Source organism: Podarcis melisellensis (assembly GCF_964234715.1).
Source record: "Podarcis melisellensis genome assembly, chromosome: 14".
NCBI lineage: Eukaryota > Metazoa > Chordata > Lepidosauria > Squamata > Lacertidae > Podarcis > Podarcis melisellensis.
The window spans coordinates 13962438-13981602 of NC_138546.1; the positions used below are offsets into that span (position 1 = coordinate 13962438).

Consider the following 19165-nt stretch of genomic DNA (forward strand, 5'->3'; position numbering starts at 1 on the left):
CATCCTGTTCTCACAGTGGCCAACCAAAGGCCCCAGTTGGAATCCCCAAAGCAAGAGCTGGGGGCAAGACCACTCCCACCCACTTGTGATTCCACAAAACTAGCATTCAAAGGTATACTGACCCCAACAGGAGAGGTGGAACACAGCAGTTGTGGCCAGAAACCATTAGTCCACCCAGTTACCAGTATAGTCTAGGGTTGGAGAACTGGATCTGGATGTTGGGCTGGATGCAGAACAGGCCCACCCTCCTTAGGTCACCTTTGCTAGGTGGGTGGGGCTTCTCACCAGTCAATCACCTGGCACCAGGAGATTTGACTTCAAAGGAAGAATCGGGAGCTCACTCGAAGAGGGCTCAGGACTCTTGCTTTCTTAGATGGGAGCCTTAGAAAAGGTGGAAGGCAGGGACCTTCAGTCCTGGCAACTGCTCCACAAGACCTACTGGGAAGGGTTTCTGAGACCACTACGCCGCATTGTATGTTCATTTCCTTGAATAATTTTTTCGCTTCACTGACAACAGAGATCTGCATCCTTCCTCACTGACCTGTTTAGGACTCCAGCCCTGACACTCGTGAATAAACAAGTGTCGTTTCTCTCCCTAGCAAGACTGTCAATCGGCTTTGCTTTGCTTTCCACTGCTGAAAAGAACGGTCTCAGTGCAATTTTAATCCCCCCAAAATCTACTAAATTGCACCATCCTGCTTGGACTGTTTGCACCAACCACACTCTGTTGTTGTTGTTGTTGCTGCTGCTGTTGTTGTGCTTATTAACAGCATTTCAGCTATTTTAACATTGATTAGAGGGGTTTTTTGTGGGTTTCTTTTTGCAGTTCCAAAAAACAACAGCAACGCAACCCACGACACACACCGTGGATATCAATTGAAGGATACCACAAATAAATTTGACATCAGAGCGGAGGGAGAAGAGTGGAAACGGGACCAATTTATTTCGGGTACATTGCTTGTCAGATGGAGAAATGAAACATAATTTATGGTGTGACATTTCCAACAGCAAATAGATTCTAGCATAAGCAATTAACACTGGTTCTGTTTGGCAGGCTTTGGGAGATTACTCATAGGGGGTGTGTGTGTGTGCTGAGTTACAATAGCACACACATAACAAAATAGAGCCTTTCTGTCTTCACCACCTTACATCAAATCTCTGCAGCTAAAAGTTTATGATAAAAATATATTCCACGTATGTTAACCCTGTATTGACTCAGGACAAAAGCCTGTTGCCAAGGTGGGGGTGTAACAATAGTCTGTTGCTAAGAAGGTGGGCAGGAACCAAAGGTTTGCCCCAACTCCATGGAAAAATCCTCTCCCCAAGACATTCCCACTAATAGGGGGAAATTTTGGAGGAGCATTTCCTTCTTAAAGAAGACAGAAACTTGTCTCATACCATATCAGACAATCTGTCCATCTGGCCAGTTCTCCAGGGACTAGGGGCGGGGGAGAAGTTCAATTCAGATTGCATTTAAAGGTAATTCTACCTAATCTGCAGTTCCCAAAACAATACAAGAAGCAAAACACAGCCATCTCTTCAAATTCACACTTCTCTCTGAATTTTGTAATGCCCCTCTTCCACCAAGTAAAGGGTACGAAAACACATATGCCAGGGGACAGTGTCTGTAAAAATGCATCTATTCACAAATTAATTCTATTAAGGAAAATTGCTTTGCAAAAATTGAGTACATCAGGCACAATGCCATTTTTTTTTGTATTTTAGGAGAAATTCCCACTAAAACACTGATCAATTTTCATGAGGACTTAGAAAAAATGTTGCAAACTGATGTGGAAATGTGGGGAGCTGAACTTTAAGACTGGAAACATGAAGAAATGAGAGAGAAACCAAAACTGAGATCTACCCATCCATAGGGACATCTCATACTTTCATATGTTCTGCCTAATTTGGCCCCACTCTAACCACCTTCTTTGACCACTCCTGCCCTAACCTTGGCAAGTGTCTCTAATATCTAAACACATCCCTGAAAGCCTTAAAAAAAGAAAGAAAGAAAAAAGCCTTTCAGGGACAGAGGATTCTTGATATCTCCAGGAGCTTACTGCGTTCCTGGAAATGCTCTGATAGTTAAGAAGTGTTTCCTAAAGTTTAAATGACTGGGAAACCATCAGGGTTGACGTGTGCAATCTGGAGTACTTGGTGTAGCACTAAGCGAAAGTGGGGCTTAGCTATAGTGTGGGCATCTTCTGGAAAAGCCACCACGCTTGTTTCCATTTCTGTGAAATTCCGCTGCGGTAAGGCAAGAGGCACTTGGGAACAGATGGGAGACCGAAACTTGGGTCTCGCTTGCCTGGTTGCAGTTAACTCTAAAGCAGCTCCCAATCAACAGGATTAGATGATTCAAAAAATGAAAAAGAGAAAGGGGCTGAATAATCCTCTAAACATCGCATAGTCGCTATATCTTTAATATGATCCCACTAATCCAATTAAGGCCCAAAGGAAACCACATCTCAAATGCCATGCTTCAATGTGATTTGCTCTGTATCTCCTAACCATTCATTAACAAGACATATTTTTAAACCAGGCTTTCCTGACTTTCAAGCTGGTGCTTGTTGATCTGAAGTGAAGCAGGGCCCCCCTCTCCCATCCTCGCTTTTCCCTTCCTTTCAAACAACCCAGTTCTCTCTGATTCTTCCCTGTCAAATATAGCTTTCTCCCAAGTTCACCTCTTTTCCTCTCCTTTCAAATTTGAACAGAGGTTGGATGGCCACCTGCCAGGGGTTCTTTAATTGAGATTCCTACATTTGGACTAGATGACTCTCAGGTCCCTTTTCACTCAAAAATTCTATGATTCTAAGTGTGGGATTATGAATTATTTGAATTATGGTGCTGGAGGAGACTCTTGAGAGTCCCATGGACTGCAAGAAGATCAAACGTCTCCATTCTTAAGGAAATCAGCCCTGAGTGCTCACTGGAAGGACAGATCCTGAAGCTGAGGCTCCAATACTTTGGCCACCTCATGAGAAGAGAAGACTCCTCCTCTCACTATATAGAAGGGTCTGGAAACTTCTGTTTCAGTGTATCTGAAGAAGTGTGCATGCACACGAAAGCTCATACCAAGAACTAACTTAGTTGGTCTTTAAGGTGCTACTGGAAGGAATTTTTTTTGTTTTGACTATGGCAGACCAACACGGCTACCTATCTGTCCCTGGAAAAGACCCTGATGCTGGGAAAGATGGAGGGGGCAAGGAGAAGGGGACGACAGAGGACGAGATGGTTGGACAGTGTTCTCGAAGCTACCAGCATGAGTCTGACCAAACTGCGGGAGGCAGTGGAAGACAGAAGTGCCTGGCGTGCTCTGGTCCATGGGGTCACGAAGAGTCGGACATGACTAAACGACTAAACAACAACAACAACAAGTGTGGGATGGAGGGAGATGAAAAAAAAGTGTGGAAAGTCAGTTTTTGTGTGAACATTACTCCTACCCAATCCATTTTCTGGTGTGCGCAAAAACTGAACTTCAGCAAAAATCCAGCTTCCCTTTGTGCATCCATTGCTTTTATTCATTAGGAAAGCACAGCAAGAAATCCTGTGCTAAAAAACAACCCACCCTTCTATTTTGGAAATAGCATTGCTCCAGGTAAGGAGAGTGTTCTTTTAAAAAATAATTTTATTTTTTTTTGGTGGGGGAGAATCTACCAGAACCCTCGAAGTATTTAGCAATACCATAATTACATTCCTCCAGTATGCAAACCCAAAGGAACATACGGCCCTTTTACAGCAGGCAGATCTCAGTGCAACTGTGAACCCGATGTGTGCTCCTTTTTAATTACACATGTGCCTGCTGAGGACATATGATTGAGTCTAGCAAAGCTAATTCACAACCAGCATGAGAGCAGGCATTAATATTAAATATTACACCCTGGTTGGTTCTCCGGACTATCAATTATCCCCAGAGATGGGGACAAAATGGAAATTGGCAGGAGTCGATTCCTGTGGCCAATGGGAAGTGATGCTGACACAAGCATAGCGCATCCTGGAAATAAAAAGGAAGTGGCCAGGCTCCTGTCTGCATTTGTTGTACGCTACACCCTGATTCCCACCCACAGGTTGAGAAAGGCTGGTTTAGAAACTTCCAACCAAGGAGAGTCCACCAGCACTACCAAAGAGCTCATTGCAGACTTAGAGCAATTACTTTCAAATATGCAAGCTGGGCATAGGCCAGGGGTAGAGAACTGCATCTCTCCAGATGTTATGGGACTGCAGCTCCTATCATCCCTTAACATTGGCTATGCTGAATAGGATTGATGGGAGCTGAAGTCTAGCAAATTGGAGGGCAATAGATTTTGCACCTTTAGCAACGACAGAGGCTAATCGCTTAAGCACTGTTATCAAATCAGCAGACCCACTGCCCAACACCAGATCCCCAGAGAGAGCGGCCCCAAGATATTTTCAGCCTTCCAGGGACACAGCTCATTTTTCTCTCCCTATGTTTGTCTCCCAAATTTTAAGTGCAGCTTTTCTCATACACAGACTTCACACATCAACCCCAAACCTTTAGCTAGGAGTGGGTGATGGGAAAGGTGTTCCACTTTCCCCAAATGGCTTTCCACATTCCAGGGAAGATGTGGGACTGGGAAATCACCCTCTAACAATTAGTGCCCTTAAAGAGATATCCATCACTCATCTTGGCTCAATTACCTGCAATTTTTCCAAACAAAGGATGTGGCTGGCACAAATTGCTCACTGACCACTAAGGGACATCAGACAGTCATTCTGGCCCATTAACTCCCTTTCATCCAAACCCAAGACTCATTCGCAGCAATCAGGTAAAAAGCAACATTATTCCAATGATAGTGACAATTCTGTCTCCCTCACTCTTCACAACAAGGCTGTTGTTTACTGGGCACCAAGGGTGCTGAGAGTCCTTCGGAGGCCCCTATTCCCCTCACAGAGTTACGATTCTCCGAGTGGCTTGACAATCAAGCCCTCTCCACAGGGAACTCTGGGAACTGTAGTTCTGAGAGCAGAACAGAGGGTTTTCTAACAACTCAGCACTCTTAACAAACTACAGCTCCCAGAAGTCTTGGGTGGGATACTATGACTGTTTAAAGTAGTATCATAGTTTGGGGAAGAACGGTGTTTCCGTGTGCTGCTCTGGTTCGCCAGAAGCAGCTTAGTCCACATGACCCGGAAGCTGTACGCCAACTCCCTCGGCCAGTAAAGCAAGATGAGTGCCGCAACCCTAGAGTCGGCCATGACTGGACCTAATGGTCAGGGATCCCTTTACCTTTTTAGTTTCAGGAAGCTTTTAATGTTTGGTATTATTATTATTATTACTATTACTATTATTATTAGTAGTAGTAGTAGTAGCAGCAGCATCTTTGCTGGAAGATAATACTAATACTAATACTAATACAGTGGTGCTCCGCAAGACGAATGCCTCGCAAGACGGAAAACTCGCTAGATGAAAGGGTTTTCCATTTTTTGAGCTGCTTCGCAAGACGAATTTCCCTATGGGCTTGCTTCGCAAGACGAAAACGTCTTGCAAGTATGTTTCCTTTTTCTTAACACAGTTAAAACAGTTGTGACTTGACTTCGAGGAGCAACTCATAGAATGCAGTGTACATAGTAGCCTTTTTTGAGGTTTTTAAAGACTTTGGTGATTTTTGAAGCTTTTCCAAAACTTCTTTTGCAGCCATTTGGTAAGTTAAGCTTTTAAAACTTTTTTTTTGGGGGGGGTTTGGATTTTGGGTTGGGGTGTTTGGAATTCAAGGACTTGGTGTTGGGGAGGGGTTTGCAAGAATCTGGAAGCTTGTGTGTTTTTTTCTGCATTTTTCTGATTTTTTGTGACCATTGGGGCACTCTGCTGTTTTTTAAACAAATTTCTGGATTTGAATTTCTGTGTGCTGGGTGGCTGGGGGAACAGTTGGGGAGGGGTTTGCAGGAATCTGGAAGTTTGTGTTTTTTTCTCTGCATTTTTATGATTTTCTGTGACCATTGGGCCACTCTGCTGTTTTTTTAAAAAAATTCTGGGTTTGAATTTTGAAATGCTCTTTACAGTATGTGTGACTTTAAAGAGCACTTAATAAACTCTTGTACCAAATTTGGCTTTTTGACCATAGGAATGTATTAATTGATTTTCAATGCATTCCTATGGGATTTCGTGCTTTGCAAGACGAAAAATTCGCTAGACGAAAAAATTCGCAGAACGAATTAATTTCGTCTTGCGAGGCACCACTGTACTAATACTAATACTAATACTAATACTAATACTAATAATAAGGTGGTATCATAGTGCTTTAAATGTATGGTGTGAATGTGGCCTAAATCAAGTAGTCTCACCTGTGATTTTGCATATGTCTTTCCTGGTATCTGTGAGTGCAGCATAAACAACTGCAAGTGTCTCCAGAGTTTGAAACCAAGACTGATGTCCCAGTGAGTGTCAAGGGGAGAGTTTGCAAATGCCAGGGATTGGGCAGCAAAATGCAGCCCTGCCCTGCCTTACCTTGTCTCTTATTTCCATGTTGTTCAAAATGGAAGTGAAGCAAGCTCAAAAAGGGCTCCCCATTTTTTTTCTTTTCTGGGCAGCAGAAACATGTTATTAACCAACAAGCAGGCCTGCTGCACAGGGACCTTTAAATGACAGTCACATCCCTTTAGAGGTTATTAAGAATCGTAATTGTGCATTTTCAAGATCCCAGCAATAACTGCTTTAGGACGGGTGTTCAAAATGCTGAACTAATGGTTGCTTGAAGCCTGAACTTCCAGCTACGTTGAAAGTGTATATTGAGTAACAGAATATGTTCTCCATTTGCATTTCATTCCATTTAATTGAAAAAATACAGAGCAATCTATTTTTCCCTTCTGGGTAATTAAAAGAAAATAGGCTTAAAAAACAACAACCAGCAATTTCAGGTATGCAAAACTTGAGAGAGAGCGTCATTGGTTTTACACCAGAAAGTAATTTATATGTGAACTTCTGAGTTCCAGAAAACGTTGTTCTTTAATCAATCAGCTGCTTCAACAAGGAATTTAATACTGTAGTGTAAACGTTTCATAGCTCAGAATACAGATGTCGTGCCGAAAATTATGGAACTGCTGGTTTTTTAATTTAAAAAATAGACATTGTTTGGGATTTGATTGACAGTCTCTTCAGGGACAACAGAATGCAGGTGGGCATATGCACTGATCAAAACTCGCTCCAAAACTCTATGTCTGAGGAGAAGGAACAGAAGGAGGAAATGCCATTTCACACAGTGTGTAGTTTGACATATGGCGTTTCCTTCCTCAGGATGAGGTAAAGGCCACCAACCAATGGCAAACGAGAGATATTTATGGAGGTATTAGAATGTATTTCCATGTGCTGCTCTGGTTCGCCAGAAGCGGCTTAGTCATGCTGGCCACATGACCCGGAAGCTGTCTGCGGACAAACGCCTGCTCCCTCGGCCTATAGAGAGCGCAACCCCAGAGTCATCCATGACTGGACCTAATGGTCAGGGGTACCTTTACCTTTATTAGAATGTAAGAACAGTTCAAGAAGACGCTGAATCAGGCCAATGGCCCTTCTAGTTCAGCATCTTGTTTTCAAGGTGGCCAACCAGATGCCTGTGGGAAGCCCAGAAGCGGGACTCCCAGTGCAACATTCTCACCTCCTGTGTTTTCAACAACTGATATTCAGAAGCATTACTGCCTCTGAAGATGGCGGCAGAACACAGCCATCAGGGCTAGTAGCCGCCAGTAATCCTCACCTCCATCAATCTGTCCACCCACTTTAAAGCCATCCAACATGGCAGCCTCCGGTGACAACAAGTCCCACAGTTTAACTATGCGCTGTGTGAAGAAGTACCTTCTTTTGTCTGTCCTGAGGATAAGGCTGGCCGTGGCTATTTGCCCTGTGCTTCTGAAGACCAGTTGCTTGTTAGCCAATGTCAGAAAAGGATGCTAGGTCTGATGGGCTGATCTAGCAGAGCTCTCCTCAACCTTTTTCTAGTCTAACCATCTGCCTATGTGTTTGATTTCCGTGAGCAGAGAAGATTGGTTGAAATGTGACTGAATCCAGCAATTCTGCTCCCAGATTACTAGCAAGCAAGATCGACAGTGTCCATCTTGAAACAGGCAAGTAGAGTGATGAAGAAGGCAGCCAAGCAGTAGAGTGAGCAGTGTGTTAGCATGCACTATCATTAGCATTCAAAGCCCTAAATGGGGGGAGCCCCAAATACCACCTCCTTCCCTACAGACCCTCTTGGGTGCTAAGATCCGTGGAGGATGCCCTCTTGAAGCTCAGGTAGTGGTGGTTCGGGAGAGGGCATTCTCTGTGGCGGCCCCTAAGTTGCGAAACTCCCTCCTCACACTTGAAATTCAAGAGCACATTTTTAGGGCTCCCTGTATTATGTTATTTGAAAATCGGGAGTGGCAGCCACATCTCTCCTTTCCTCATGGGCCAACTTACCTTCCAGAGGGCAGAAACGAGTCACTTGCTCCGGCATCAGCTTCCCCTGCTTGTGCTGACAGTACATCTCAGCGATCTCCTGCCGACACTGCTTGGATTTGGCTCGGGAGAGCGCGGAGATGGCCTCCTTGCCCGAGATTTCGCATTTGGGGGGCTGCTCGTAGGCGAGTTCAGGAGAGCTGTTCCCATTCTTCTTCAGATGGTGCTGCCTGGCCTGGGACCTGTGGATGTCTTTCAACTGGCTGCCGTTGATGCTGGTCTTTGGGGCCGGGTGGCCGTACTGCAGCACCTCATTGGAGCTTTTCCCCAGGAGCGAGTTCTCTTTCACCTTCTCCTCCTGCTCCAGCTTCCTCCGCAAACGCTCCTTCTGTTTGCTCAGGGGCTTTTTCACCAGCTCCACCTGGTGCTTCTGCTTCTGTGTCCTGGGAGCAAAGTTGCTATTGTCTATATTTTCCAAGTCCTTGGGGACGGAGTTTTCGTTGTTGCTGTCCGTCCGCATTTTCTCCTTCGGCCGGTGGGAAAAGTAGCCGTCCTGCAGAAGCAAAGGGGGAAAAACGATTATTGCTCTGATAATTCGGGATGGTCACCGGCCTGTGTGGATCTCCAAGGTGCCTGACACTGAATCAGACCGTTGGTCCATCGTTACATCTGCACCAGACCTTGAAAGCATATTCAATGCACATTTAAAGCACAATAGCTCCTTCCAAAGAATCATGCAAACACGAATCATTGTTTGTGAAGGGTGCTGGGAAATGTAGCAATGTGTTGAGGAACATCTGGAGGGCACCATGCTAGCCACCCCTGGAATATGGAACTGAATCATTTCTCTTCTGTCTCTTCCATTCTATTTTTTTTTTAATCTCTTTTAAAAAATGGATTTTCTTGAGCTATATAAACTCTTTAAAGTTCCTGTTGAAATATAAAGCTGCATGGAAGTTAGAACTGTGTAGAACACAGCAGGGAAGAGGATGAGGACCAAATTAGAATTAGTTAGCTCTGACAAGGTTATGGGTTACCCACTCTTGCCTTACTGACACTGGAAGGCTGGTCCCTACCAACTTCTGCCTTCCTTCCTTACAACCAGTCAGGTGGTGGTTCTGTCTCCCATTAGCTCTGGCTCCCCCTACTGTTGGTCTCCCTGCCTCCTGCCCAATGGGCACTAGCTCCCACTGCTGTTTGGTCTTCCATTTGGAGAGATGGCTTCGATTCCATCCATTTTATGGTTCCGTTCCACTCTGCTGTTCGCTACATTATTTTAAAATGTGTTTTTGTTGCGATGCTTTATGACTAGGATGTTTTTTTGTGTGGGTGAGGGGGGATTTTACATTGAGAGCTGCTTTGGCTCCCTTTGGGTCAAAATGCAGCCTAGAACGATTGATATAAATAATAAGTAAAACGAATTCCGCTCTGGGGCACGGAGCCATTCAGCACAGCCGAATTCGGAGGAAGCATTCTGCATGTTTGCCGCCCTACATTCAAACTCTTTGCTCTCAGTAGTTTTGGGTCATTATCGCTTTGAAAAGAAAACATAATTCAAGCAGAGCAAGACAAATGTAAAAAATGTAAAGCTTATTAACATTATACCCAGAACTTCTCTACTGAACTGTCGCTCCCACTGCTGTGACAGACTAAGCATTATTCATTTGCATGATTTGTTGTCCTGTTTTCTTTATCCTCAAGCAATTGCTACAAATTGGGGTTACTTATGCTAATTGAACATGGCGGCTTCTTTCATTTTAATGAGATTATTGGGATGTTCTTGCCTTTTGTGGGGGCTGGGATCCCCCCCCCAGCCCCCCGCGGACGAGAACCACAGAATCTATTTGGTAATGATACAATTAATATTAATATTAGTCGCTGTGCATGCACAGTTGTTCATATGTTTTGGAAAGGAAAGGCAGAAACACAGTAGTGTTTTACGATGCCTTGCCAATGTCCTCAGCCTGATTTCTTTTCGGTTATGACATGGGTTCGGTACAGATAACATATACAGAAATTATACGTATGTTGCTCAAAAAAACACACCTGCATGTATGAAAACAGAAGGGCAAAACCTGAATGATTTAGTGCAGGGGTAGCCAATAAGGCATCCTCTAGTTGTTGCTGGACTTCCACGCCCATCGTCCTTGACCATGGGGGAAGATGGGAGTTGGGAGTCCAGTTGTATCTGGAGAGCAGCCACATTGGCCAGTCTTGGTTTAGTGGGAACATTTCTAGACAAGTGGATAAAAATAGCTTCCAAGAAAGTAGGAAAAGCCCTGCTGGATTAGGCCACAGGCCCATCTAGTCCAGCATCCTAAGTCTCTGACAGCTGGCACTCATAATGCCAAGTGGCACTCATAATGCCAAGTTTGCAGGTTCAATTCCCATATGGGACAGCTGCATATTCTTTCGTTGCAGAGGACTGGACTAGATGATCCTCCGGGTCCCTTCCAACTCTTATGATTCTATGATCCTGTTCTTACAGTGGCCAACCAGATGTCTCTTTGTAAGTCCGCAAGCAGAATCTGAGCGTAAGAGCACTCTCCCCTCCACTGGTTTCCGACAACTGACATTCAGAGGCTTACTTCCTCTGACAGTGGAGGTCAAACAAAGCCATTTCGGCTAGTGGACATTGATAGCCTTATCCTCCAAAAAAGAACATCAGATGTTTCACCAACATCATGGTTGGTGCAAGGTGGCGATTTTTATCGGAACCGCAGGATGCTCCCCAAGTTGTGATCTCAATGAAAATCCTCCCTTCCACTCTTGTGATCAGCCTTTGAAAAAAACACAACGCTCTTATTGGTGCCTTTGTTCCCACTGGGACCATTCATTCCCTGCCTACCATATTTCATTTATTGATTTAGAAAATTTAGAGACGTGCGCATGCTTCCCAAGCAGTACAAACAAAACCATAGATCAAACGTGGCCGAAACCCACAAACCAATTTAAAACCATCACCATTAACAATGAAGATAAAAACTAATAGAACTTAGGAGACTAGTATACACGTGCCTTGGCTGTGCCCTGTTGAGCTCCAACCTGGCTGTTTCCCAGGCCAATAAAAAGTGGACTGAGAGCACTCCATGGTTAAGCCCCATTGAAAGACTCTTATTAATTTCCCTCTCGGCTCCCAGCTCTCAAGAATCAGCATCTGCTCATCGCTTGCTATCAGTTGCTTTCTCTAAACTGTTCCCGGTTACTCCAAAAGCAGATGTTCTTAACACACTTCACTGAGCTGAGTGAAACCGCTCGATTTAAAAAGCACGAGTGAAAAAAATGGGAAACTAGGTGAACTTAAAAAAATATTAAAAACAAAAAACAAAACCTGGAGATGTTTAAAAGCCTCTGCTCCTCCAAACAGATGTTTGCCTTATGCTGAAGGCCTGTTTCCCATGCCATTTGTGGGGCGGAAACGCTGCGAGCAGGTGGCTGATATGTTAACATGGCTAAGCTGAGCCGTGAAGGTCAAGAGCTGGCATTTGGCCCAGTTCCATTTCTCAGCTCAACATTGCCCCCCTCCCCAACCCCCCCAAACCCTTTGCTCTCTATAACTGCCCCAAGCTCCTTCAAGAAGAAGAGGGATAAATTTCGACAACATAAACAGGCTGAGACTTTTTCTTATCGTTATTGTTAGGGTCAACGTGCATTAGGCTTTGCAGGAGGGGTAGGAAGCCTCATGCTTGGGGGGGGGCAAATACAGTGCTCAGGACTCTCCCCCCCCAGGCCACCCCCATCCTCAGACACTTCCTTGTCTTCCAGGCAACACGCGTCACTGGGTCTGTGGTGCAGCCACTTTCGGAATACTGTGTTCTGGTTAAAGGTAAAGATACCCCTGCCCGTACGGGCCAGTCTTGACAGACTCTAGGGTTGTGCGCCCATCTCACTCAAGAGGCCAGGGGCCAGCGCTGTCCGAAGACACTTCCGGGTCACGTGGCCAGCGTGACATTGCTGCTCTGGCGAGCCAGAGCTGCACACGGAAACGCCGTTTACCTTCCCGCTATATGCCTATATACCTTCCCGTCCCAATGGTGTTCTGGTTGCCTCACCTCAAAAAAGCATATGGTAGAGTTGGAAGAGGTTCAGGTAAGCACAACCAGAGTGATCAAGGGGATCAGGGCCAGATTTATGTTTGATGAGGCCCTAAACTACTGAAGGTAATGGGGCCCTTTATATGTCCAGCTGTCCTTTGTCAACAACAAATTGTCACTTTTTTGTGTGTTGAATATATGCTATATGGTAATTTATGGACCTCATAGGTATCTCAAGCCATTTGCACATGTTGCCCTGCAACCAGTCCATGCAGAATGTAGGCACCCTATATAGAGAAATGAGCAAACCAGTGATATTTTAGGGAGCAGGCTAGCAGGCAGGGCCCACTGCTTACATCATAGGAGCCTACACAACACAAAGCAATATTGTTGTATGTAGGTTTTATTTTATTAGTTTTTAATCTTATATTTTGGAAATGTACATCAAGGTTTTTTTTCCTTTATTTTTTTGGGGGGGCCAAGTATGTGGGGTCCTAAGCTATAGCTTGTTTAGCTTATACAGTCATACCTCTTGTTACGTCTGCTTCATGTTACGTTTTTTTCAGGATACGTCCCGCGGTGACCCGGAAGTACTGGAAAGGGTTACTTCTGGGTTTCGCCGCTCGCGCAGATGTGCTAAATGACGTCATGTGCAGAATGGGCAAATCACAGCCCACGCACGCACATACGCGGGTTGCGTTCTGCTCATATTGTGAACGGGGCTCCGGAACGGATCCCGTTCACAACCAGAGGTACCACTGTAAGTAAATCTGGCACTGAAGGGGATGGAGTCTCTGCCTTATAGGGAAAGGTTGCAGTGTTTGGGACTTTTTAGTTTAGAGGAAAGGCGAGTCAAGGTGACAGAAGTTTTTAAAATTATGTGTGGCATGGAGAGAGTGGACAGAGTAATGTTTTCCTCCTCCCTCCCTCCCTCTCCCTCCCTCTCCCTCTCTCTCATAATACTAGAAGAGTTTGGATTTGGATTTGATATCCCGCTTTATCACTACCTGAAGGAGTCTCAAAGCAGCTAACATTCTCCTTTTCCTTCCTCCCCCACAACAAACACTCTGTGAGGTGAGTGGGGCTGAGAGACTTCAGAGAAGTAGGACTGGCCCAAGCTCACCCAGCAGCTGCATGTGGAGGAGCGGGGAATCAAACCCGGTTCACCAGATTATGAGCCCACTGCTCTTAACCACTACACCACACTGGCCCTCAATACTAGAACTTGTGGGCATCCAATGAAGCTGAATGCTGGAAGATTCAGGACAGTACTTCTTCATGTAGTGCAGAGTTGAACTATGGAACTCTCTCCCACAGGAGGCAGTGATGGCCACTAATGTGGATGGCTTTAAAAGAGGACTGGACGAATCATGGGGAGGAGAATGGCTATAGGCCAGGATGGCTCTGCTCTGTTTCCACAAACAGAGGCAAGCAATGCTTGTCAATAACAGTTGCTGTAAATGACAAAGAGGAGAGCCAGTGTGGTGTAGTGGCTATGAGCGGGAGACTCGTAATCTGGGGAACCGGGTTCGCGTCTCCGCTCCTCCACATGCAGCTGCTGGGTGACCTTGGGCTAGTCACACTTCTCTGAAGTCTCTCAGCCTCACTCACCTCACAGAGTGTTTGTTGTGGAGGAGGAAGGGAAAGGAAATTGTTAGCTGCTTTGAGACTCCTTCGGGTAGTGATAAAGCAGGATATCAAATCCAAACTCCTCTTCTTCTTACACTCGGGTCCTGCTCGAGGGTTTCCTATGGCCACTGGTTGGCTACTGTGAGAACGGGATGCTGGACTAGAACAGCCAATGGCCTGATCCAGTGGGGTTCTTCTTGCTTATTTTGCACCCTCTTCCAAGTGTTTTTGACCGGCTGGTATATGTCCTGACTCTCTGATAATGTCTCTGCCTTGCCTGGGTGGTAGATGATAGAGGCCAGGGATGAGGGGAGATGTAATTCAGCAACACCTGGAGTGCACAGACCTCCCTGACCCTGTTATAGTGGAGCCTAACACACACTTTTGGCTACAGTTTCAGTTGGGCTAAGCCGGTTGGCAAAAGACATAAGGAAAGCAAATGTACATCAAACCCTTGCAGCTTAAGCATACATTGGTTTCCTCCTCTGCCCTGCCCACATCTCTCCTAGGCAGTCCCTTTCAGTGTTGAACTGGTCACTTTGGGAGCAGGGCCTTTTGTGCTGTGGCCCTGACATAAAGGAACAGATCACCAGGAGAGGTTCCCCCACAATACTTACAACAATCAGTGAAAAATGCATAGGCTTGTTGCCTAGCATGACCTTCCTGGCTCCCTTTTTAAAAGAAAGAAACTGTGATAGCCAATTGGTTTTAAATATTATTCTTTGTTATGTGGCAGCTACCTTGAATTTCAGAAAGGTGGCGAAAGGCTTGAAACGGGAGACAGACTCTGAGATAAACAAAAGATAACAGATCCAGGTGATCTCACAATTGTTTTGGATAGCATGACATTTTAAAAAACAACAACCCACAACCCAGCCAGATCCATTTTATATTCCACCTGTTCTCTCAACATCCAGCTCTTTTCATTAAGGGGAAAAAACAACAACAAACCTCTCTCAAAAAGCTGTTCCGCATTTGAGAGAGACGTTTTCTCCATTTCAGTCATGATGAAGAAAAAATAATGAACTTTATTGGAAGAAATAGCTCATAAGCAATGAGCCTCCTTGGAAATCTAGCCAGTTGGACAGATCTGGGCAAGAGCAAAGCCAAAGACAGCAGATGGGAGAAAGAACAGATGTTAATGCAGTTTGCTCTTTCCATATGCTTTCCTCTTTTAATTTTTTTAAAAAATTAAATTGCACTTTAACAATTGTTGGTTTCTGGAAATTCAGAGGCTTCAGACATTAACTGAGGATTGCAATCAGACTCTTGTGTTATTTCTTCTGCAGACAAAAACTGTATTAATTATAAGGGGGGGGGGGAAACATAAGACCAAGAACTGCAGGATCAAGCCAGTGGTCCAGATGTAGCCCAGCATCCTGTTCTCAAGGTGGTCAACCCATGGGAAGCCCAGAAGAAGGACCTGTAGACAATAGCACCCTACCTGCTTTTGATTCTCAGAAACTGGGTCCTGCTGGATCAGGCAAAAGGGCTTTCTAGTCCAGCATTCTTCTCTCCCCTTAGCCAACCAGAGGCCCAAGGGAAGCCCACAAGCAGAATCCGACCACAATGACAACTCTCCCCACCTGCAGACATGTCAGCTGACCCTCAAAAGTTGAAAAAACCTGATAGACAGCAGAATGCTCCACATATTAGTGTATTTTTGGATATTAGTGTATTTTTGGTCTTTGTGGAAGCCGCCCAGAGTGGCTGGGGAAACCCAGCCAGATGGGCGGGGTACAAATAATAAATTATTATTATTATTATTATTATTATTATTATTATTATTATTATTATTACTACCACCACATCATCATCTCACCAGTCCTGCTCAGGTGTGGATGAGAATGTGAGGCGAGAGGGGCAGAGAGACACTGGCTAGCCCTGTCCACAGTGCCCTTGCTCCTGCCAGCTGGGAATTCAGACCACTGTGCATTTCTGAACATTTTAAGTAGTCGTTTTCACCTGCTTTTTTTTTACCTGATAATTTTATTGTTTTCTTTCTTTTTGAGGTTCTATTGCAACCAAGCAGTATGTAAATCTTGATAAATAAGTGATACCTTCTAACACATTGGAGTGTTATATACATATTTTTTATTTCCCTCTTGCAGTTTATGATTTCTAAGAAACAGTTAAGATTTATGTTTTAAAGCTTTTATTTTTACGAGATACTCATCTTTCTTTTTCTCTTGTCAGCTTATCCATCAACTATAATAGGCCATTATTTCCCCCAGTGTTCTAAAATAAGCAAAGGCAGCTTATAGCCTCTAAATGTATTACTAGTTATATATGTACAATTACTCCCAAATGAATATATTCAGCCCATTAATCCTATCCTATAGGGTCATTTCCCTAGTTCCAATACATTAATTAACAGTACAATCCGATGCATGTCTACTTAGAAAGTAAATTTGAGTTGCATGGATACTGGGAATAGGATTGTAGCATTTCAGTGCAATCCCATGCATGCTTACTCAGAAGTAAATCTGACTGTGTTCAAAGGGACTTACTCCCAAGGAAAGTGTGCACAGGAATACAACCTTAGTCTGATTCACTGCAGCTAATCAGTTCAATTTCTAGTTCCAATAAACTCACTACATTTTATTTATTGTCCAATTCTGATTCAATATAAATCCATATGGCTCTTTTAATTCATTTCATTCCGAGCTCAATTTTAATTCAGTTTTCTAATAGCAACTGCAAGACTTCCAACACTTTTTAACATCCTGGTGTACAACCAATGTTAATTTCAATAAATTCAGTAAATCTAGTTCATTAAACCCAGCCAGTTCATTACATCTAATTCAACACAGATCGATAGAGCTCCTTTCAGTACATTTCATTCCAAAGTCAAAAATTGATTCAGTGTGCTAGGGGCATCCATTAAACTGCCTCACTCTTTGCAACTCTTAAAAGTTCAGTCTTCCTCTAGTCCAGCCTTCCCCAACTTGGTGCCCTCCAGGTATTTTGGATTGCAGCTTCCGTGAGACCCAGCCACGTTGGCAAAGACAGGTGCAAATTCCCTCCCTTCTTGGCATCACCCATGTCTGAGCACATCAATGGTCCCTTGAGTCCAGCGCAGTTTTACACAGTGGCCAACCATATGAATGCTTGCCTCCCATCAACTGGTATCTTGAGATGCTTTGCCTCTAACCCAACAGCGGGGCTGGGGAACTTGTGGCTCTCCTGATGTGGATGGACTCCAACTCTCATCATCCACCACCAGCAATAGCCAATGGTCAGGGTTAATGAGGGTTGTAGTCTAGCAAGTTCTGGAAGACAACGGGTTCCCCCATTACTGCCATGAACAGTGGTCCATACCCATCACCCCACGCATCCCACAAATGACGCTTCTAACAAATCTGTCCAGTTGGGTTGAGCTACAACGCCTGGTCTGCATGGTGAAGAAACTGCATGGTTTCATCACATGCAAAATTATGGATGGATCTACTTAAGCCCCAGAGATTGATAAAGACAAGGACCTGCTCCTCTCGTACTCCATTAGAACACAAGAAGAACCTGCATCCTGTTCTCACAGTGACCAGCCAAATGTCTGGGGGCGGACATTGAAGAAGGATCTGAGCACAAGAGCACTCTCGCCTCTGGTATTCAGAAGCATCGCTGCCTCCAGCCAGGGAGGCAGACCATAGTCATTGTGGCTGGTAGCCACTGATAGCTTTATCCCCCATGAACTTGTCTCATCCTCTTTCAAAACCATGCAAGTTAGTGTCCATCACTGGAGGGCCACAAGTTCCCAAGGTTCATTTAAAAACAGAACTTGAGATTCTTTCGTTCTTAATATGAGGAAGGCCCTTATGGGAACCCACAATTTCTGACACCCCCCCCACCCCAGAACATGGTCCACCAGTAATTAGCGTGGAACTGGGGAGACCAGGGTTCAAATCGCCACTCAACCATGCAGCTCACCAGGTGACCTTGAGGGCCAGTCACTTCACTCTCAGCCTAACCTACCTCACAGGGTTGTTGTGGGGATTATGTGAGGAGAGGGAGAACCATGGATGCTCACTGGAGAAAAAGGTGAGATACAAAGGCAATCCATAAAATAAAAAGAGTAACTAAGGAGGCCGTTACAGAAGGCGAGAGAAAGACCCCCTCTGATGCCTCTCTAATGCAAACATCCCCCTCAACGTCTTTTGCAAACGAAACCATTTCCGCCCTTAACAAGCTAATGTGAGCAGCTGCATTTGTATCCGGTAGTTTCTCCAGACACATTTCCCGACTCCGCACCTCCTCGTGCAACTGCTTTCCACGGGCCTTTCTCTTCCAATCGCAACTGTCAGGCAGCAATTTAGCCTTTATCTAAACTCAGCCCTGGGCTGTTCCCTGAGTTGGGATTGCCAGAGAGATCTATATTGCTGAATTCTTTTGAGGTTTCTCCTCGTGTCTCTTTTCATTAAGAGGCCTGTCCGGAGCCAAGCGCGTCAGCTCTGGTTTTAGAAGCAGCAGGCCTAAAAATAATTGTGTGACAGGTCTCAAGGAGAGCTTAATGTGAAAGCTAAATTTGCTGCTGAACGGGCATTCTGATTTGGAGGCGCCAGCAAAGAGGTTTATTAAACTGAAGGTCGTCAAGGGATGCATGTTTGCTTTTACTGCCTTCTAACCAAGCGTAGATGAGACCATCAGTGCTACTTGCTACTGCACTGTACTGCTTTGTTTTAAATGTTTCTGCGTCCCAATTTTAAGATATTGGACGGCATCCAAAGTCAGTCCTGTTCACCTATTGAAACGGATGGACACAACTGACTTGGATACATTCATTTCAATGGATCTACTTTGAGAACTTGGTTGGGTGCAGTCCACTGGGTAGCAGAGCAATGTGCTGCTTTGTGCTGGACTGGAGGTGCTAGTTCCCCTCTGCCGACATCGGTGGACTTCGCATGGGCTGGTGGTGGCCAGCAAAAAGCCCCAAAATGGGGCTTTCAAGGGGTGAGGTGAAGCTGGTTCAGGATCTCTTGGATCCCGTGCTGGCAACACAATCACTGCTGTGACAACTCCAGGCTGGCACAGGAACTGCCTGCCCTCTCCTTCTGCCCCAGCCATTGCTTGCAGCAGGGTTGCAGCTTCTGTGGTGATGGTGGCTCCATTGGCCATG

The 19165-nt window shown here is 45.0% G+C and overlaps 1 protein-coding gene across 1 annotated transcript in view; it reads right to left on the bottom strand.

Moving 5' to 3' along the window:
• The window catches only part of XYLT1 (xylosyltransferase 1), a 164025-nt gene that overhangs the window by 59288 nt on the left and 85572 nt on the right, over positions 1–19165 (bottom strand). Inside the window, exon 3 of the mRNA XM_081887983.1 lies at positions 8411–8942. Coding sequence (XP_081744109.1) covers positions 8411–8942 — 532 coding nt within the window. The remainder of the gene's footprint in view (positions 1–8410; positions 8943–19165) is intronic.